Raw genomic sequence first — 21,963 nt, forward strand, 5'->3', positions numbered from 1 at the left:
ACGAACTACCAAACCAAAGTCTAAACTTAAATAGTTCTACGCCTACTCTGCAAGTACTAGTAATATGAAAATAATGCTTGACCGAAATTCCCTTGTCTTTTTTCCTTAGATGATAAAAGTAGTAACATGCCTTGCTGAGGAAAGCAATGGATATAAATGCCAGTAAAATATGCTGCTCTAACATCTGAAAGTGATTAAAACGATTCTATATAATGCCTTCGTCAAGATGGAGAATTGAGGAGGAAGAAAGAGAAGTCTGTGAGGCCAGGCTGCGGGTGGATGGGGCTGAGGCCTGGCAAGGCAAGGCCCGGCCAGAGCCAGGGGCAGATGGCACACCTGCTGTTCAGGAGTGCCCCTTCCAGCTCCCTCTTGCTGCCCCCAGGGTCCCCTGGCTTAGTGGGAACAGCATGGTGGGGCCGGGGAGCCCGGCCAGGCCCGCCGTTACGAAATGGGAGAGAGATGAAGACATTTTTTTCCCTTGTAATAAAAAAGTCTTTAAACTTAAAGAAAAAGCACCAAATGATGCATCTTCGGGCATTATATAAACCTCAATAATGACCTCAGAAGGGCTCATTATGATTAAAGTTGCAGTATACAGCAATACAATGTCATTTCACATTTTCAATCGCAACTAATGGAAAACTAGGTTTGGACACTGCTGAGATTCCATTTTTCTTTTTCCTTTTTTAGTCCAATCTGGTTTTCCTCCAGATGGGTCAGAGCCACAGGTCCCTCCCTCCTCCCCTGGCTGCCGGCAGTACCCTCCAACATCACAAAGCAGTTCAGTAGCTCTAGGGAAAGGCCCTCTTGCCCTGGGTAGGGCTAGGAGTCCAGGGGCATGAGGCCTGGCACCCCCCGGCCATGTGTGAGAGGGACTGGTGTGCACCCTTCTTGCTTCAAGTATTAATATTCTCTTTGGGTTTGCAGGGTTTGTGCTGTGCTGTGAGTTAGGGGGTGATGGTGAGGGGCGAGGGGCGAAGATGAGGCATGGCAATCCCTGTTCACTGCCCAAATCTATATGCTGTCACCAGGTGGCAGCATTCCCCACTTTTCCTGGATGCCTGAGCAACTCCCAGCCATCCTTAGGGCTGGATGTCACAATGTAAACATGATGACCACACAATAAACTATAACGGGGGTGGGGAGGAGTGCAAGGATTGATGCAGTGCAGAGGTCTGCCATTAACTAGCTATGTGATTTGGGGAGTCATTTCCTGTCCTTGGGCTGCAGTAACAGGAGGGGATGGGATGGAGCGACCTTTGAGGTCACTTTTAATGACTCTATCACTTAGAGCACTGGGGATCAAGGAGGGAGGGTCCTTAAGGGGCTGGGAGAATGTGGGCCTCATGGGTGGTGGAGAGCCCCACGGGGCAGTGCAGACAGTGAGGAAGGACAGGGAAAGGCAGGCTCTGGGGAGCACTGTGGTCCAGTCCGACTGAGATGCTCTGTGCTTGGCAGATGCGTCCTGCACTCCTTTCTGGCCTGGCTGGCACGTTGCTGATTGAACTGGCTCAGTGCAGACATTGAGGAGCGAGGCCGCTGGGGCCCTCCCCCTGGAAGATAGCTACGTGGAAGGTCCTTTAACCTGACAGGCACTCTACTTTTAAATTTTATTTTAAATAATCATAAATTACTTTTTTTTTCTTTTAATAAATATGTGCTGCTTAAAAATGAGAAAAGTATATACTGCATCTTTAAGTAATGCACTTTGCTCTCTGGGTTTCTTTCCATTCCACCTTATTAAAGTGCATTAATTAAAAAATAATGAACCACTTCTTTATCATTATTGTTCAAATAAGTCCAAATAATATTAATATGAAGACACTAAACCACTACCATTAGTACTGCAATCTAGCAGATTAACTCAACATCCTGCTCTATTTAATACTGTCCAGCAGAAGAAAATAACTAATTTCAATTTTAAACAAACTCACAAACAAAACAAAAGGAAACAAAATCTCACCACGGCCCTTCAACAAAGAACACGAGCAGTCTGCTATAGCTGCCAGGCATCAGTGTATGGCGAGGGAGGAGGGCTGGGGGAGATACCCAGTCAAGGCCTTGGGGGTCCAGGGGCGGGTGGGGTACTGCAGCACGAGACACTGAGTCCTGTGCTCATATTTAGGCAACATATACTGCCTGGTGGGGAGCAAGGGTGGAGGGCCTTTCCTCCTTTGTAGAAAACACCAACCCTCAGTCCAGGATTCTGGCAGCTGAATCGGTGGCTGTGAAGCCTGATCTGTCCGCAATCAAAGGCACATGTGGAAAACCACTCCCAGCAAACGGTGAGTCCTTGGGGAAGCCAGTTCAGCTTCTGGAGGGTCCTCTCTGAAACGTCAACAGTCAAAGACAACCCAAAATTGACAGGAACTTTATTCTCGCTCCTCTCTCCGTGGGGGCACTGCCCCTTGGGAAGACCGGGCTGGCTCCCGGCCCAGGGATCTCCCATCTTCTCGGGCACCTGTGGCATCGCTTGCAGGCTGGGGGGCAGCTGGTGCTGTTTGCCCAGCTGGCGTCTCATCAGCCCAGGGTGAGGGTGATGGCTGCTTCTCCACAGTAGGCGCGGAAGGCTTTCGGCCCTGCTCAGGTGGGAGAATGGATGCAGAACGGCGGTCACCCTGCAGCCCGGGGGCTGCCTTCTCTCCTGAACAACACACTCCTCCCTCCTGGGGAGGGTTCTGCCCGGCTGAGGGTGGGCAAGAACCAGAAGAGCAGTGTCTCTGCTTTGCCGTGTTTGGGACTTGGGGCTTCCCCAGCCCCCGATCCCTCCAGCAAGGGCCATGCTCAGGTACTGTCCACACAGTGGAAACCAAATGAAGCGACTTTGCCTTGTGAAGGGGAAGAAGGTGAAACACAGACGAAACTACCTCCCCACGAGTGTACGACAGAAACATCCCCATCCACTACCCATCCTGTTCCTGTGAGGCTGACCATCTTCAGGCCCCCAAACAACCCCTAAAATAAGACCAAAACCCAAGGCCCGACATAGAAGCCCCAAATCAATAAACCTTTCCCAAAACATGCAAAGGAACTGCCCATCCAGAAATACCCAAAATAAAGTCCGTGAAGAGACTCACGGCTTTGCCCACCCTCTCTGTAAACTCTGGGGCTGGTGGTCCTTTGTGGGGTGCCCTGGGCAGGGCGGGCTCTCTCCTCAAGGCCAGGGGCAGTGACAGCTAAGAAAGGTGGTCCTTGCTGGCACCTGGGCAACTACTTTTTCTTCAATTAACAGACACTGAACAGCAGCCTGGTCTAGGGACGGGCTGAGCCCACAGGAGATGCCTCCAAGCCCCAGAGCTGGTGGTGTCTTCCACCACACCCCCCCGTGGCAGGCGGTGGCCATGCCTGGGAAACCAGCACAATTCACAAATACAGATTAGGACGATATGAGAGCTACCTCTGCTGGCAAGATGCCAGCAATCACAACTGGGCTAGGCATGGGCAGGGCACGGGAGGCCCCTACAACCACATCTTTTCCAGATTTGCAGCCAAGGCACAATTCAGGGTTTCCCACATGACCTGTCCCAAATGGCACCAAGTCCACCAGCAAAGTCGCCAAGGTGTACACATGGGGTTCAGCTTTCTTACCTCTGGTCTCAGGCCCAGGGCTCCCCTGCCCATTCCCTTCCCTGTTCAATGTGGGCCCACCAAACCCTACCTTCCAGCTGGAGGACAGCCTGGAGGGGGGGCATCTTTGAGGTCACACATTCTGCAGGGTTTAATGCTGTCCTCCCCCCACCCCCTCCCATTTCCCTTTCCCTTTTGTCTTCATCTCACGACTCATCCACACTGAGGCTGGGAGGACCAACACTCCCTGTTAGTTCTTTTTCTCCAGGTAGTTGGAGGGCACCCAGCCTTTGAAGGGCTTTACCCCATCCAGGATCTGGCAGTACCACCAGCCATTGGGGTTCCTCTCCAGGACCTCCATGGACACGCCCTCCTGGAAGCCCGCTGTTTCCTCATCCCCCTCATAGTCTGCAATCGAGACATACACATCTTTGAGGTTGTTGTGGATGAACTGGGACTTCTCGATGGGCTTGGGGCGCACGGGGGACACGGGGATGCTGTTGCGCTGGGCGGGCAGCAGAGGTGTGTCTGAGCCCTGGCTGGCGGCCCGTTCGGCCAGGCGGCCCTTGGCCTCTGCGGCAGTGGAGCGGGCAGTGCTGAAGGAGGAGTTCCGGCGGACTCCTCGGAGGCTGTCAGTGGCCGTGAGTGACTCGTTCCTCCGCAGGGCACATGATAGGTTGTTGTCCTTGGGTGGCGGGGACACAAACACGGACTGGGGCCTCACTGCCACCTGCCGCACACCATTTCTCATCTTCACCGGCCCGGCACCTGAGGTCTTGCCGAAGCCCCCAGGAGGCTTGGAGGGGATGGGCGGCGTGGCCCTCTTGTTCTGGTTCACGGTGTTCAGTGCTTGGACCCGCTTCTCGATCTTTTCCAGGCTGTCTGACTTGCCCTCATTCTGCTTGTTCTTGGCAGTTACCGCGTCCGGCTCTTTGCCAGAGGAGTCAGGTTGCTCGTTCTCACCGAGCACCAAATAGTGGGAGGGGGCCCAGCCCTCCAGCTCCCCAAACCTCACGTACCACCAGCCACTTTCCAGCTTCTCAAGCACCTGCACCTCCACGCCTGCGGGGAAGCTGATTTCTGAGTCCTGGACCTTCTGGTAGGCGCTACATGTCGTGTAGGTGGTGGCCTGCCCTTCCCGTCCCTTCTTGGTGGGACACGGGGACGTGGTGGCTGGGAGGGTGATGAGGTCAGCCGAGCTTCTCCTAGACCCCTCATTGGGACTCTCGAAGGCTGTCTGGGGGGGCAGCTCCGAATCCTCGCTCTTTGAGCCCTTGAGACCACCCCGGAGTTGGCCTGTTGGTCTCAGCTGGCGCCGTAAAGTGCTGATGTCCATCTTCTCTTGACTCTGGGACTCTGCTCGGTTCAGGAACGGTTTGGGCCGGACCGATGGCTTGGCCCGGGCACAGGAGGTCAGCCCAGCCTTCAGGTCAGCGTCCTTCTTCACCCCGACCTTGGGAGTGCCGCGGATGCCTGCGTCCGAGGCAGAACGGGGCTTCAGGTCACCACTGCTCTTGGACAAGGAGGAGGAGGAGGAGGAGGAGGAGCAGGTGGTGTTGATGGTGATAGATGAGGAAAAGGAGGCCGAGGAGTGGTTCTTCCCCAGTTCTGCCTGGGCGTTTTTCTCTACCTTGAGCTTTAGGAGTGACGACGATTTGGGGGAGCCCAATTTGGGGGAGTTTTTCCTGGCAAGGGACAGCGGGGAGCCCCCTGGGGAGTCACTGTCCCGGGAGGAGCGTCTGGCTGACAGGGCATCTTCTGCACATGGCCGGAAGCCCTCGTTCTCGTAGATGGTCTCCTCTTCTAGGGCCACATCCTCTGAAGACCCGCCCACCCTGAAGCGGGCCCGCTGCAGTGAGGAGGCGGGTGAGGGCCTGTGGGGCTGGGCAGGCTGCCTGTCCCCCGAGCCACTGTCCTCTGCGGGCTCCTCGCTCAGCTCCGCCTCTGAGTCGAAGCCAAAGGCAGGGATGTCATACTCAGGCTCCTCGTACTTGAGCTTTAGTGGGGAGTCCTGGCTCTCGTTAGTGCCTGCCGGACATTCCTCGGCCTCCTTGGGCTTGCTGGGGGGTGCCGGTGGGGGAACCTTGGGCCGGGTCAGTGTGCTTGTACGGCGGCTCAGGTTGGGCTTCTTGCGCTTATCGATGTACGACGCGGGGGCCCAGCCCTCCTTCTCACCGATCTGCACGTACCACCAGCCGCCTGAGTTCTTATCGATGACCTAGGGGGAAGGGGCAGACAGGTCAGTGAGCTGGGAGATCGCGAGGACCCTATGATGTGCCAGGCTAGGAGCTTCATACTTTGGCTCTAGGAGATATCATTTACATCTTACAGATGAGCCGTGGCCCAGGACCCAATGTAGTAAGTGATGGGCAGAAATTCAAGCCGAGGTCTCTATCATCTCCTGGTTGGGGGGGCTCCCACTCTCCAAGACCCTCTCCCCTGGTCCTCCAAATCTCTGTCAACACCCTGGTCGAGCTGGGCTCCACTACAGACCCCTGATTTTCCACCCCCTAAGCTACCGCACTTAGAAGATACACCGTTCCTAGTCCTCACAAAACTCAACTCGCCAAAAAACCATATGTATAAAAATCTGCCATTCCACCACTACCATCTTCTTTCCCTCCCCAGTACTGCAAGGTCCTCCCTTGGTGACCCTGGAAAGGGTCTCTCAGGTCAGAAGAGAATGGGAAGTGCAGGTGAGTTGAACTGGGAGGTACGACCTGAGGCCAATGCCTCCCTGCAGAGCATCTCCCTGGTGTCCCCACTGCCTATGGTCATTTCACTGCATGTGGAAGCCCACTGCAATCCCACTAGCTGAAGAGATTTCTTTGGATTGAAAGGTTTCCTGTGGGAAGGCTGCGGGGCTTTCAGTCATTTTCATGTTAGTAATAACTAGTTCAAGGAGCTTCCTTCTTTACTGCTATTTGAGATTGGCTAAAGGCCAGGTGTGTGGTTGTTGGTTGTACTGGGGTTCATCTGGATTGGGGAACATAAAGGGAAGATAATTTTGGATTGTGGAACACTCCTAAAGAAAGAGGTCCTGGGGAGGGGAAAGGGAAACATGAAAAAATTGGCACTAGGGGAAGAGGGGCAAGGAACGAAGAGAGGACAGAGATCACCAAAGACGAGCTCTGCCTGAGACCAGCCCTCTGCAGTCCACACCAAAAAAGAAAGACTTTTCTCCTTCCTTTGGTCCTATATTCATCCTTCACTCTGCCCATCCCGCACTTAAAATTCAAGCTCAGTTAGATCCTAAGTATGACAGTTCTGTTACATTATGAGCTTTGTAGGCTCTTCCAGAAACCCAAGTACCACAGAGAGAATGATTTCTCTTGGAAATTTGTTCCAAGTTCCAGACATGTGATATAAAACATTCACATTGGGGATATCACCTCTTCAATAGCGAGAGACTACCCAATTACTCTTCTGACAGTTTTACAGGTATTAATTGGATTTAACTCCATTACTACACAAAGCCACTCAAGAGAAATGACTGAGTCACAGATCTTCTCTGTCCCCTGGAATGGCCATGTTCAGTGCAGGCCACAAAATAGTTTCATAAATGCTAGGAGATGGGCCAGAGGGAGCATCACAGGGCCTATTACCCCATTTTGCAGAGAGAAATAATCACAGCCTGGGGGGAAAAGTAACTATATCAAATGCCAGAGGTGCCTGTGGTGTGGATGTGGCCAGAACATGAGTCTCCAGTATCTTACTTCGGTCACCTGGACCACATTCTCCTAACAATAGTACTTCCTAATGTGGGTTCTGTGGATCCTGCCCCTAGGTGCTCCTGGGAGAGAAAGTCTGGGCAATGCTGTTTATTCTAATCCCCCCTTAGAGATGCACAGTGACATCCCCCTAGCATAGGCTCTGAGAAGTCCTGCAATTAAAACAACAAAACTGGTTGGATTTTGTTTAACCCACTGTCCTCCAAACTCATTCGACCACAGAAGCTCTTTGTTTCAAGGCAACCCCATCACAAGCTCCTACAATATGCTTTGGGAAATGCTGCTGTGAGGGAAGCACTGTGGAGCTGCATGGAGACACGAGTCCTGATTTCTAGTCCTGGCTGTAGCATTTACTAGATTTAGGAAAATTCTCGTCCCTGTGGGTCTTGTTTCTGTACCTTTCCTGCTGGCCCCTCAGGAACGTTGCCAGCAAGACATAAATGGGAAATGCGGTAGGTCTTGGACCAGCATAAATTAAAACCCTCAGCCTCAAAACAGCCAGAAAACAATTAACAAAATGGCAGTAAGTACATACCTATCCATTATTACTTTAAATGTAAATGGACTAAATTCTCCAAACAAAAGACACAGAATGGCTGAATGGATTGAAAAAACAAGACACATCTATATACTGCCTACAAGAGACTCACTTGAGATGACACACACAGACTGAAAGTGAGGGGATGGAAAGATATTCCACGCAAATGGAAATGAAAAGAAACCTGGTGTAGCTATACTCATATCAGACACAATAGACTTTAAAACAAAGATGGTAATAAAAGAAAGAGGGGCACTACATAATAATAAAGGGATCAATCCAGCAAGAAGATATAACTTTTATAAATATATATACACCCAACATAGAAGCACCAAAATATATAAAACAAATATTAACAGACCTAAAGGAAGAAATATATAGCAATACAATAATAGTAGGGATTCTAACATCCTACTTACATCAATGGATATATCATCCAAACAGAAAATCAATGAGGAAACATCAGCCTTAATGACACATTAGACCAGATGGATTTATTTGATGTATATAGAACATTCCATCCAAAAGCAACAGAATACACATTCTTCTCAAGTGCATATGGAATACTCTCCAGGATAGATCACATTAGGCCACAAAATAAGTCATAATAAATTCAAGAAGAATGAAACAATATCGAGCATCTCTTCTGATCACAATGTATGAAACTAGAAATCAATTGCAAGAAGAAAACTGGAAAAATACAAATATGTGGAGATTAAACATGTTACTAAACAACTACTGGGTCATAGAAGAAATCAAAGGAGAAATTAAAAAATACCTACAGACAAAGGAAAACAGAAATACAACATACCAAAATACAGAAATACAACATACCAAAATCTATGGGATGCAGCAAAAGTGGTTCTAAGAGGGAAGTTCATAGCAATACAGGCCTACTTCAAGAAACAAGAGAGATCTCAAATAAACAATTTAACTTTACACCTAAAGGAACTAGAAAAAGAACAAACAAAGCTCAAAGCTAGTAGAAGGAAGAAAATAATAAATTGGGGGCCGGCCCGGTGGTGTAGTGGTTAAGTTTGCATGCTCTGCTTTGGCAGTCTGGGGTTTGCAGGTTTGAATCCCAGTCGTGGACCAAGGCACCGCTTGTCAAGCCATGCTATGGTGGCATCCCACATACAAAATAGAGGAAGATGGGCACAGATGTTAGCTCAGGCCCAATCTTCTTCACAAAAAAAAAAAAAAGGAAGGAAATAAGATTAAAGTGAAAATAAATGACATAGAGACTAAAAAGACAATAGAAAAGATCAATGAGGGGCTGGCCCTGTGGTGCGGTGGTTAGGTGCGTGCACTCCGCTGCTGGAGGCCTGGGTTCAGATCCCGGGTGCGCACCGATGCACCGCTTGTCAGGCCATGCTGTGGCAGCGTCCCATATAAAGTGGAGGAAGATAGGCACAGATGTTAGCCCAGGGCCAGTCTTCCTCAGCAAAAAGAGGAAGATTGGCATGGATGTTAGCTCAGGGCTGATCTTCCTCACAAAAAAAAAAAAAAAGATCAATGAAACTAATAGCTGGTTTTTTGAAAAGATAAACAAAACTGACAAACTGTTAGCTAGACTCACTGAAAAAAAGAGGGCTCAAATAAAATCAGAAATGAAAGAGGAGAAGTTACAAATGATACCACAGAAATACAAAGGATCATGAGACTACTATGAACAATTATACGCCAACAAGTTGGACAACCCAGAAGAAATGGGTAAATTCCTAGAAATCTGCAATCTTCCAAGAATGAATCATGAAGAAACAGAAAATCTGAATAGACTAATCACTAGTAAGGAGATTGAATCAGTAATCAAAAACCTCTCAAAAAACAAAAGTTCTGGACCAGATGGCTTCACTGGTGAATTCTATCAAACATTCGAAGAGGATTTAATACCTATCCTTCTCCAACTCTTCCAAAAAAAATGAAGAAGAGGGAAAGCTTCCAAACTTTTATGAGGCCAGTATTACGCTAATACCAAAACTAGACAAGGACACCACAAAAAAAGAAAATTACAGGCCAATATCACTGATGAACATAGAGGCAAAAATCCTCAACAAAATATTAGCAAACCAAATTTAACAATACATTAAAGGATCATACACCATGATCAAGTGGGATTTATTCCAGGGATGTAAGGATGGTTCAACATCTGCAAATCAATCAACATGATACACCACATTAACAAGATGAAGGATAAAAATCATACAATCATCTCGATAGATGCAACAAAAGCATTTGACAAAATTCAACATCCATTTATGATAAAAACTCTTAAAGTGAGTACAGAACGAATGTACCTCAACATAATAAAGGACATATATGACAAACACACAGCTAACATATACTCAACGGTGAAAAGCTGACAGCTTTTCTTCTAAGATCAGGAACAAGACAAGGATGCCCACTCTTGCCACTTTTATTCAACATAGTAGTGGAAGTCCTGGCCATAGCAATTAGGCAAGAAAAAGAAACAAAAAGTATCCAAATCGGAAAGGAAGCAATAAAACAGTCAACTATTTGCTGATGATATGATACTATTTATAGGAAACTCTGAAGACTCCACCAAAAAATTGTTAGAATAAATGAATTCAGTAAAGTTACAGGATACAAAATCAATATACAAAAATCTGTGGCATTTCTATACGCTAATAACAAAATATCAGAAAGAGAAATCAAGAAAACAATTCCATTTACAATTGCATCAAAAAGAATAAAATACCTAGGAATAAATTCAACTAAGGAGATGGAAGACCTGTACACTGAAAACTATAAGGCACTGATGAAAGAAAGAGAAAAGGACACAAATAAATGGAAAGATAGTTTTGTGCTCATGGATTGGAAGAATTATTACTGTTAAAATGTCCATACTACCCAAAGCAATCCACAATTCAATAGTATTCCTATCAAAATTCCAATGACATTTTTCACAGAACTAGAACAAATACTTCCAAAATTCGTATGGAACCACAAAAGACCCCGAACAGTCAAATCAATCTTGAGAAAGAAGAACAAAGCTGTAGGTATCATGCTCCCTGATTTCAAACTATACTACTAAACTACAGTAACAAAAACAATATGGTATGGCATAAAAACAGACACACAGATCAATGGAACAGAATTTGAGAACCCAGAAATAAATCCACACACATATGGGCAATTAATTTACAACAAAGATGCCAAGAACATACAATGGAGAAAGGACAGTCTCTTCAATAAATGGTGTTGGGAAAACTGGACAGCTACATGCAAAAGAATGAAACTAGACCACTCTCTTGCACCATACACAAAAATTAACTCAAAATAGCTAAAGGCTTGAATATAAGACCTGAAACCATAAAATTCCTAGAAGAAAACATAGGTGGTAAGCTCCTTGGCGTAGGTCTTAGTGATATTTTTGTGGATCTGACTCCAAAGGCAAGAGAAACAAAAGCAAAAATAAATGGGACTACATCGAACTAAAAAGTGTCTGCAGAGTGAAGGAAATCATCATCGAAACGAAAAGGCAACCTACTAAATGGGAGAAGATGTTTGCAAATCATATAGCCAACAAGGAGTTAATATCCAAAATATATAAAGAACTCCTATATCTCAACAACAAAACAAACAACCTGATTAAAAAATGGGTAGAGGAACTCAATAGACATTTTTTCCAAAGAAGACATACAGATGGCCAATGGGCACATAAAAAGATGTTCAACATCATTAATTATTAGGAAAATGCAAATCAAGACCACATGAGATATCATGTCACCCCTGACAGAACAGCTATTATCAAAAAGACAAGAAATAACAAATGTTGATGAGGATGTGGAGAAAAGGAAACCCTTATGCACTGTTGGTGAGAATGTAAATTGGTACAGTCACTATGGAAAACAGTATGGAGAGTCCTCAAAAGACTAAGAGTACAACTACCATATGATCCAGCTATTCCACAGTATCCATTTATCTGAAGAATACAAAAACACTAATTCGAAAAGACATGCACCTCTATGTTCATCACAGCATTATTTACAATAGCTAAGACACGGAAACAACCTAAGTGTCCATCCACGGATGAATGGATAAAGAAGATATGGTATATGTATATATAATGGAATACTACTCAGCCATAAAAAAGGATGAAATCTTGCCATCTGCAACAACATGAATGGACCTTGAGGGTAGTACGCTAAGTGAAATGTCAGACAGAGAAAGACAAATATCGTATGATTTCAGTCATATGTGGAAGCTAAAAAAACAAAACAAATGAACAAACAAAACAAAACAAAAGCAAACTCACAGTGACAGAGAACAGACTGGTGATTACCAGAAGGGAAGGGAGTCAGCAGGTGGGTAAAATGGGGAAGGGGGTTAATGGGATGGTGACGGATGTTAACTAGATTTTTGGAGGTGATCACTTTGTAGTTTATACAGATGTTAAACTACAATGTTGTAACACCTGAAACTTATATAATGTTATACATAAATTTTAACTCAAAGCTCAAAAAACAATCCTCTGCCTCATGGCTCAAAGCTCACCTCTGCCTTCTGTCCACCCCGGAAGCTGATCCCGTCAGAAATGCACGACTGGAATTCGGCAATGGTGTAGTACTCCACCTCAACAGAAGGGGGCTCTGGTGGCTTCGGCAGCTGGAACCCCTAAGCAGAGACGGACTCAGTGAGCAAAACTCACCTGATCAGAAAGGTAACAGAGGTGAGTGTGGTGTTTACACTAGCTGGACAGCAGCTGACCTGAGGAAGCATCTATCACCTGAGTCTCAGGGTGTCTCCCCAAGAGATCGCTCTCCTGACCAGGCTTTCTAAGAACACTTAGGATTCACTGGGGACTTGTTTGAGCTATCATAATGATCATTTAGTAACACCCCTCCCTCTCTGGAGGTCCCAAAATGAAAATTAAAAAGCAGAGAAATCATTGTAACAAAGCCTGCGCCCACTGCCTCATGGGAGAGGAGAGCCCTGTCCTTAAGTCTAAGGGTGAAAGGCTGCAGGGGTGACATCTGGCTGCGAGGGCAGGGCCAGGGAGCACAGCTATCCCTACGGGGCGTGGGGTTGGGTGAGATAAGCCCTTGGTCAGTCATCACGATGATGTCAAATGGTCAGGCAAGCACTGAATAAAACTCGGGGTCCTTTGCTCTGTGAGTAGGGTGGAACATGCTGGAAAGCCTACATGTTTTTAGATGCTGCACATCAATATCTAAGCATGATATTCAAGGACATTTAGAATTTGGCCACAGCCCATGACTTGTGAGCCTCATTCATCTGTTTTACAAATGTTTGCTGTGCATCTACTGGGTGCCAAACACTGGTCTAAGGCCCTGGGCATCTGAGAGTGAACCAAAAGGACAACACTCTTGCCCTTAAGGAGTGGACATTCTAGCGTCACTCGGTCTCTGCTCTGGCCAAAATGGACTTTGTGCCTCCCCATCACTCCCAGTATATCCCAGTATCATACAAAGGAGTTAAAGCAAAATAACTAAGTGAAAAAGGTATGTGTTGGGGGGCGGTGCTGGGGAGGGGAAAGCAGCTGTGGTGTAACAGGAACACCTCTGCCTTGCAGCTGGACACATGTGGGCTCCAATCCCAGCTCAGCAATTCACCAGCCACATGGCCCCGGGCAAGTCCCGTGACCTCTCTGAACCTCAGTTTTCTCATCTGTAAAATGGAACTAATAACAGGGTCATTAAGAAGATTACTGAGATAATGTACATAACTTCTGGCCCAGCCAGGGCACAGGAAGAGTGCCATAAGTAGAAGCTACAGCTGAGCACTCCTCCTGAAACACCATCGTATTCCTCTGAAGCTTCCTCGTCCTTCAAGGCTCGGCATGTCCTAATCCTGCCAGTCACAGCCCAGCTGCCTGAGGTCACAGGGAGCGAAGGGTGGGAGGAAGCTGGTTTTGAGGGACTGGCTCTGATTCAGTCAACTTTCTGCCCTGGTGCCTGACCCTGCAGCCATCCATGGAGCAGACTGAGCCAAGGCCCCAGCCCAGCCTTGACCCCTGGCCAGGTGGGATTCAGCCGGGCCTACCTGGAAACAGCAGGCCTGCCTCAGCAAGCCCTGCATTTGGTCAGTGTGGAAGGAACTACCCCATTCTTGCCAAAATCAAGTCTGCCTGAAAATAATCAGCTGGGGCTGAGAGAAATGGGAGGAAAGGAGAACTTGTTGTTTAGTTGTATAAAACCCAAGGGGAAAAGGAAATAGAAACTCCACTGGGGCTGATGGCAAGGGCGAGGACGGTCTCACCTCCAGGGCCCAAATCTTCACAAATCCTGTTTATTGAAGGCCCTCTCTTCCAGGGACTGCTGCTCTCCCCGCTTGGGGGCAGATGCCACTGATCAGAGCCATTCTTGCTGCTAAGCCCAGATGGGACTTCAGAAATCTTTTTCCACACAACACAGCAGGTAGTCCCTCCTAACAGTCACAGTTGACACCAGAAATGGAAACCCGACTGCCAGCCCTCTACACATCATCTCATTTCATCCTTACAACAGCCCTAGGACATGGCTGCATTGTCCCCATCTTATAGATTAGGACACTGAGGCTTGCGGAGGGGAAGCAACTTGTGCCCAGGGTCTCGCTGTTCCTAAGTGTCAGAGTGGAATATGAATCCATGCCTGGCAGGCTCAAAGCCCCATTCTTTCCACTGCATCTCCTGCTCCTGATAACAGTTCTCTGTTCTAGGGCTCTCGGCCTGCCACCAGCATCACTGCCGCTCCCAAGCCCCAGCGCCCTGAGTGTACATCTGCCTCCCTGACCATCTGGACACCAGGAAACTCCACCCACAGGAGCCAGGAACCCCAGCAGCACTGAACCTCTTTAAGCTTCAGCCAAGCCAGTCCTTGCCATTCACCTCCCTCCCTAGAGGATGCTCAAGGTCTGCTCTCTGCCCTCCCAGACTCTGGCATCCACCACAACCATTGGGCATTTCCGAGCAAGGAAGGCAAAGCTGAAAGGCTTCCAGGCTCACATGGACAGCAGCCCTGTTTCCAGCCCCTGGCAATGCCCAGGCTGGACACTCTCGCCGGCCAGTCTAAATGTTTATGTCTGCCAGCGAAGTGGCTGGGATGGATTTATTTAGCTTTGGAATGCAGTGCATTTTCAATTATAAACTGTCTAGCGAGGCCCCCAGAAAGGCTGGGATCCCCAGGCTTCCCTCCCTGCCCCCAGCCCCACAAAGCTAGAAGCCCCAGCAGGGCCTTGGGAGACCTCTTGAGAGAGCCAATTAACTGGGGCTGCTACAGTACATCCCAAAAAGGAACAAAAAAGGGAGAAGAAATTCAGCACACATACCAGGCTAGATTCTCTGCGAGGTGGAGGCCTTGTCCTTAGGTTTGGGGAGCCTGGAAGAAGAAACATGGCTTCAGAAATCCCACTGGGCAACAGTGCCTGGACCTGCCCTCCCCTGGTGTGACCACCTCCTGATCCTGGGACGTTCCTGCTTTTGTCCCACACTGATGAAGGACCCATGCTCTCAGTCACTTTAGGCACTAGAGTTGGGCTTCTTCAGTGGGAAACCACAGACCTTTAAACTTCCTTGACTGTGCTTCAGGGGGATCCATGAGTCCTCTAAAATGATGTGCACATTTCAAAATGCACGGACACAGAGGCATTTTTCAGGAGAAGGGGTACATAGCTCTATCAGATTTTCAAGGTTAGGAGCAGAGACCATGTCTATTTTTTGCTCACTACCAAATCCTTAGAAGCTAGCACAATTCCAGGCAAGAAGAGGTGCCCAAAAAACATTTCACCACTGATTGCCCAAAAGGTTTCAGGCACATGAGCTAACTTAACCAAGTGCAGAACTAAACTAAAGAATAGCTTTCCTCCAGATTTTAAGGATGGCTGGAGATACCCGGAAGCTGGTCTCTCATAATACAGAACAGTTTAACCCTCGACCAAAGGCATTGTTGAGTGAGAGATGGATAGAGATTTGGAGGAGGAGCCAAATAGCCGGGGTTCTCCTATAAGAATGAAGGAGATTCCTGAAGAGTGTCCCTTAAAACTATGCTTGTAGAGAGAGCAAAACCACACCTTCCAAGTCCATTAGGTTTCCAGAAACTAGTGGAAGGTGACAGGGAAGGAGGGATAAGGCCCAGAAAGATGTCGCTCTGTTGGCTGTCACTCCATAAAGCAGCCTTGCATAGAGGGCCCACGTATGGCAGCCCAGGGGACTACAGCTATCTGCAAAGTCACCATTCCTGACTCTCCACCTGAGAAGGAGGGCGTGCTGCCGGCTGATATACTCAGGTCATTTATCTTCAGTGGAGGAATTGCCTTGCCCGCTCTTGTGATTAACATGAGACAAGCTGACAGAGTGAGGCTGGGGTCAGGAGTCAGGATCTCAGGAAGAAAATGATGGGGGGGTCCTGCACACCCTTCTGGCTTTCCTTACACCCCCTGCCCACTCTATAAAGAGCTTTGCAGTGAGGACCAGCGAGGCTCTTACTGATCTGAGCCCTCTGAGGGGCAATCCTGGCCACGGCTGGGGAACCCTGGGCTAGCTTGGAGACGGTCCTCTCGGGGACCCCCAGGGCACTGCCATTGGAGGCGTTGCAAAGGATGGGCAGGCTGATCTCCTTCTTGGCGATGGGGGCCTCAGGGCCCTCGCCTTCAGTTGGTGGAGTCTCCTTATCCCCTGATGTCTTCTTGTTCAGCAGGTTGCTTATCTCCATGATGTTTCCAATGATCTCCACTGGGCCTGCCAGATTCTTCTTTCGTGCTGGCAGGTCATCCTTGGCTTTCTTCAGGTAGGATGCTGGTGCCCAGCCCTCTTTGCCCAGGTATCTGTGGGGAGGAGTGGGACATGGCACCATTACAGCACTGATGCCTGACCTCACGCCCCACTCCCGGACCCCAGGCTTCATCCGGCCTTGCTCAGCTGAGCCTTCTCTACCATGTTATGCAAGACATTTGGCAATCCCACTACTCTGGAGAGAACTGGAACTGAGGGCAGGTGGAAAAGACACCTTGAACACCATTTCTTCCTCTCTTTCTCCTTGTTCTTTGCCTGATCCCTCTCGGTGAGGGCTCTCATTCTCTGCAAAGTCAGGCCAACGTTAGAAGATTCCTCAAATTTTGGGTCGCCCAAAAGGTCGACTTCACAACAGCCTGCTACCTCACAATCAGTAGAGAGCACTTCTAGAGAGAAGAAATGAGAAGCTGTGTAGAGTCAACTGCCCTATCGGAAAGGGAAGTGTTATCAGAGAGGCCAAGATGTAGCAGAGGTGAGAGTTAGGAAAGCTGAGTTCTGGTCTACGGTGCCTTGGACCAGTCCCTACCTTTGAGCTCAATTTTTTCTCTTCTGCAAAATACAGGGATAAAAAAGCTGTGAAAATGTGTCCAGAAGGATAGACACATTGAGAGCAACCAGGAAGATGTCTATAAAGAAAAATGACTGAGGGGGAAAGTACCAATTCTACTGCAGGGGCGGCAGACAGATCACGTTCATAGAACAAGCCCACAAACAGACCAACACTACAGGTAATATTTCAAATTAGTGGGGTAAGGATGGATTATTAAATGAGTGATTTGGGGACAACTAATTATCCAGTTAGGAAAAACAAGTGAGACCCTGGTCTCGTGGCTGTATAGCAAAATAAAAAAATGCAAGTTGTGAACATTTGCCTCATCTTGGGGGTTGAGAAAATCCTAAATGGGACTCCAAATGCCCAAACCATAAATGAAAAGACTAAAGCACATGACTGGATAAAATGAAAACCTTTGGTATGGCAAAACAAAAACTAAACGAAACAAAATGAAACAAAATGAAAACAAAACCAAAAACCCATAAACAAGAGCAAAAGGCAAATGACAGGGCTGACTTAATTTTAGGTGATTTGACGACTTCTGAAAACAAGCTTTTCCTTTTTCTCCCCATGGTGTTGAGCTTCTACCCAAACCCACTGGGAGCTTACTTCCTGGTCCAGCCGTTGCTGGCCAATGCCCCCGAGTCTGGGTTGCAATGTCCCCGTCTGCTCCCTGCGGCACATCTGGCTCCTTGGAATGGGTCCTCCACCCCAGATGTCGGCAGTCTCCCCTCCCCCACCTCCCTGATCTGACCTGGTTCTTGGGCACTCGTTAGGTGGGAAAAAAAGGAATGTGAAAGCTGACGTTTCTATGTACGTGTCTGAGCTTTGCTGGAAAGCTCAGGTAGGAGGTGGCTTCTTATGTTCACGTCATAGGAAGGTGCAGGCAGGCTGACCCAAGCTCACCTGTCTGGCCCCCCGTTGGGGGCTTGGAAGGCAGGCATCAGTGAACAAATGGATGAAGTCAGGGAGCTGGCAGACAGAAGCAGAGAATTTCAGGGGTAGATGAAAGCAACTAGCAAAAATGCCTAGTCTTACATATGAGCCAACAACCAAGGCTCAGAAAGCAAAGTAGCAGAGGGTCACACAGCTAGCTGTTGGCAGCATCCAGCCCAGAGCCTGGTGCTCTTGCATCTCGGATAAAGGAGGAAGATGACGTTTTTCTATGCAAACCCTGTGGAGAGGTGGGGCACAGGGTCTCATGGGAGTGATGGTCAGGCCTGCTCACTGCCCTGAGTGCTCCTATTTCAAACCCCGTTGTGTTCCTTTGGTGTTACATGGGTAAAATTCGACTCCAGGCGGAGATATGCAAGGGAATCAGGAGTGGCTGTGTGTGTCTGGGTCCAACTCTGCTCACATCTGCTTTCCAGCTCTGGAACATGGAATGACTCCAGAGGCAAGAAGACTGGAAAAGGAGGGATGGAGAAAGAGGGAGGGGTGTGTGTGTGGTGGGGGGGGGGTGGAGGAGAAAGACAGGAAATGAGGATCAACACAGAGCCTGGAATGTTGGGAAATGGCATATTTAAGGGGGTATCTGGCAGCCTTCTTAAGGTGGAACCTTTCAGCAGGGTTTTCTCAGTTGAAGCTCCCACTGGCTAAAGGGCTAGGCCAAAGGGACAAGAGTTGACTAGAAGCAGCAGCTCAGAATGACTTCGTTGGTCATTATAGAAAATAGAAAAAAAATCTAGCAGCTTTGTAGATAACCTCCAGGCAAGCAATTTAGGTTCCCAGCCTGCCAGAATGTTCACTGGCCTTCCCATGCCAGACGTGTAATTGCTGGATTTTTGGGTTGGCTCTAGTTTCCATTGCTTAGAGAACATGAAAGTCTAGAGGCAGTAGCTTTGGGCAACAAATCCTTGTCCCACCTAGCAGGAGAGAAAGGGACACCTCAGCGCTCCTGACTGATATGTACAGGGCCAGGGGCAGCTGTGTGCTGTCAGGTCACACTAAGGTTCAATCTCACGAGGCCAGTAACCTCCATCCTACTTGTCAGCATAGATCAATCTTAGCACCATCACAGTCTGCCATGGTCTGAGCACTGTTTCGTGAGTGCCTGCATCACCGTGGTCAATCCTGTCCCTGCTGGGGGAGACAGCTCAGAACACACATCCTGCCCACGGTGGATCTGGGGTTCCCAGGTGTGGTGCACTGGCCAGGCTGTCCCCAAAGCCCACAGACATGGGACTATCTCTGTAGGCTGTGTTATGAGCAGAGGAGAGAGAAACTGGGCAAAATCATCACAGCTGAGCAGGTTCCAAAGGCACGAAAACATTTCCTGAGAGCTAGCCTCGGAGCCCTGGGCAGAGGGGACTAGAAGGGCAGGATCTGGTGGGGGAGAGGTGAGTGAAGCCCACAGGTTTACTTTGCTTCCCTGAGCATCAGGAAAGCTCCCCAGCCCCTACCCACACTCCCAAATGGGTTTCTCAGCTGGGAAAGGGAGGGGCAGGAGATGGAAGAGGTCTCTGAACTAGGCCTGGGCTCAGGCCTCACTTCTACCTCAGCTCTCGCAACCATGTGAGCCAGCCCTGAGGAGCGGAACAGCCCGGGACCAAGCCAGCATCTGGGGCCCCGAGTGCTGAGGCGTGGGCAGCAGGGGCTGCCTGCTGGGACCTCAGCAAGGCCCATGGACGCCAGCGCTCCAGGCAGCGGAGCTGCACAGCATGCCAGGCAGCCAAGGCCGGACACAGAAAACCAAATTCAGATGTGCTGGACCCTCTTGGCAGAGGCATGGGGAGGGATTGCACCACTGCCTGCAAGCTGAGCCAGGGCCCCTGTACCCCGCTGGCTATGGCTCAGGCTCTGCTTTATGCGTCCCGGGAGAAAATCTGCAAGATGAACACTCTCTGTTCAAGCTGTTCAGCTGTTCAGCTGTGCAGACTTGGAGCAGCCAAGCCCAGGCCGTGGGTGCAAAGCTGCTGTCAGTATCTACCTGCCCGCTGTGCCCACGGCCACCCTGCAGTCCACTCTGCTGCCCAGGACTGGGGCCTGAGGGCCAGGGTGGCAGAGACATCTCGCTCCTCTGCGGGTGCTCCTACCTGATGTACCACCAGCCCTCCAGATTCTTCCGGATCACCTCCACAGTGACACCCTTCTCAAAGCCAATTTCATCCTTGCTTTGGCTGGTGTAAGGCTGCACCGTGACATACTTCTCCTCTGTGGGTGGCGGGCAAAGCGAGAAAGCACAATTATTTGAGGTTGGGATGCGGGTCCTCCCTCCTGTCTCCTCCTCCTTCCCTGGCCTGGCCTGCTTAGCTGGTTGCCAAGGTGCACTGGGTTAGCCTCTGGCTTTTCCAGGGAAAGGCATAGAAGAGAAGGGACCAGGCCTCACTTCCAGTGTGTGCCAAAGCCAGCCAGGGCCCGGGTAGCCCAGCAGAGCCCTGGGCAATGTAGAGGCTCTCCCAGCTTCCCAGCCCAACAAAGACAGCCAGGCTGCTGGGGCCTGGGGTCCTCAGGGTCCCAGAAACTCCCAGAGCTGAGGGCAGGGTTAGGAGAAACCTGCCTCTTGAGGGGCCCGCGTCAGGAAGTCTGAGACCAACCCTGGGTGTCCCCTGAATGCCTTGAGGCCCCATGACATGCCCTCTCCTTCCCTGAAGGTACCACACTTCCATCTGTTGCAGACTTGCTCTCTGGGCCCTTCTCTCACCTCAACCCCTTAAATCCTTCCTCTGTCTGACCCTCTGACGGCTCCTGGGGCACTTCCTCTGGGAAGCCTTCCCTGACCACTAATTACATAACTTCCCCAAGAGGATTCCAGGGAACACAGGTCCCACGGGAGTGGTTATACGTGTCTTGTTAAGATAAGGGTCCCATGGCCAAATAAGCAATGGCAGTGCCGAGCGCAGCACAGCCAGGCGAGACCTCCTGGAGCCCTGAGTGGGCCAGTGTGCCCGTGCGTCTTCTGGAGGACAGCGTGCGGAGCTGACCACGTGGTGCGGCAGACCCCTCTGGGGAGCGGCATGCTCTGGTCTTGCAGGTGTGACTGCGGGCCTCATTCAGGGTCTCCCCAGGCACTGGGGAAGAGGCGGCTTGTGGGAGCTCAAGAAGAGCTTCGGGGGCAGGCGTGGGGAGGCTGAACGACCGTGTCTTCCCTGGTTCCCTCAGCCTCTCTCCCAGCAGGGGGGCCTGCTGCCTCCACACAGGTCCTTACTTAGGCTTCCAGAGGTGTTGCTTCTGTCTGCCGGGGGCCAGTTCTGCCTGCCCCCAGGAAGCCCCTGACAGCTGGATCCACAGCTGGCTGGCCACAGACACCCTGCCTTCCAGGTGGAGAGCCCCCGCCAGAGGACGGTGGAGGCCTCAGGATGGAGCATACTCCCCCACCCCCACCCTCTGGAAGAACAAGGAGCAGACAGGCAGGGAAGAACTGGCCCATCTGGCCATGCCCTTTGGGAGGGCGACCCTGAACCTATGCTGTCCTCTCCGGCCTGGGTGTTCTCCGTGGCTGAGACAGTGCCTGGCACACAGCAGGAGCTCCAGAGGAACAGGGTGCATTGAGAAAGAGAAGGAGAAGCTGAGCAGCAGCACTCAGGGGAGACTTTCTGGGAGCTCAAAACAGCAGAACACTCATGCGGAACGCCGGTCTCTAAGATGTCTGCCCCCCACCCCCAGCTGCGACAGCCGCCCCCTGGACTCCTCAGCTGGACCCTGATGGGCAGCAACAGGGAAGGGGGGGCAGCTGCCACCTCGACCCTCTGCAGGAGGGCCATCTGTTCTTTCTTCCCTGGATTATCGGGGTCCTGTTTGCGGCCCTGTGCTGGGCTGAGATAGTGGCTCCCTTTGGGATGAAGGCAGCTGCCCTGTCAGGCCCCAAGGATGGGCCGCTGGC

General features: G+C 49.7%; 1 protein-coding gene across 4 annotated transcripts in view; it reads right to left on the reverse strand.

Moving 5' to 3' along the window:
* Positions 1 to 1,852: 1,852 nt before the first annotated feature.
* SH3PXD2A (SH3 and PX domains 2A) overlaps positions 1,853 to 21,963 on the reverse strand; it is a 237,339-nt gene continuing 217,228 nt past the window's right edge. For all 4 annotated transcript variants that reach the window (XM_087432546.1, XM_087432544.1, XM_087432545.1 and 1 more), the window contains 5 exons: positions 20,177 to 20,294; positions 16,283 to 16,620; positions 15,127 to 15,176; positions 12,355 to 12,474; positions 1,853 to 5,785 (listed from right to left, as the gene is read on the reverse strand). In XM_087432546.1, coding sequence (XP_087288672.1) covers positions 3,818 to 5,785; positions 12,355 to 12,474; positions 15,127 to 15,176; positions 16,283 to 16,620; positions 20,177 to 20,294 — 2,594 coding nt within the window. In that variant the 3' untranslated portion in view covers positions 1,853 to 3,817. The remainder of the gene's footprint in view (positions 5,786 to 12,354; positions 12,475 to 15,126; positions 15,177 to 16,282; positions 16,621 to 20,176; positions 20,295 to 21,963) is intronic.

The sequence above is a fragment of the Ceratotherium simum genome, chromosome 6, assembly GCF_057802395.1.
Source record: "Ceratotherium simum simum isolate JZ-2026a chromosome 6, ASM5780239v1, whole genome shotgun sequence".
Lineage (NCBI taxonomy): Eukaryota > Metazoa > Chordata > Mammalia > Perissodactyla > Rhinocerotidae > Ceratotherium > Ceratotherium simum.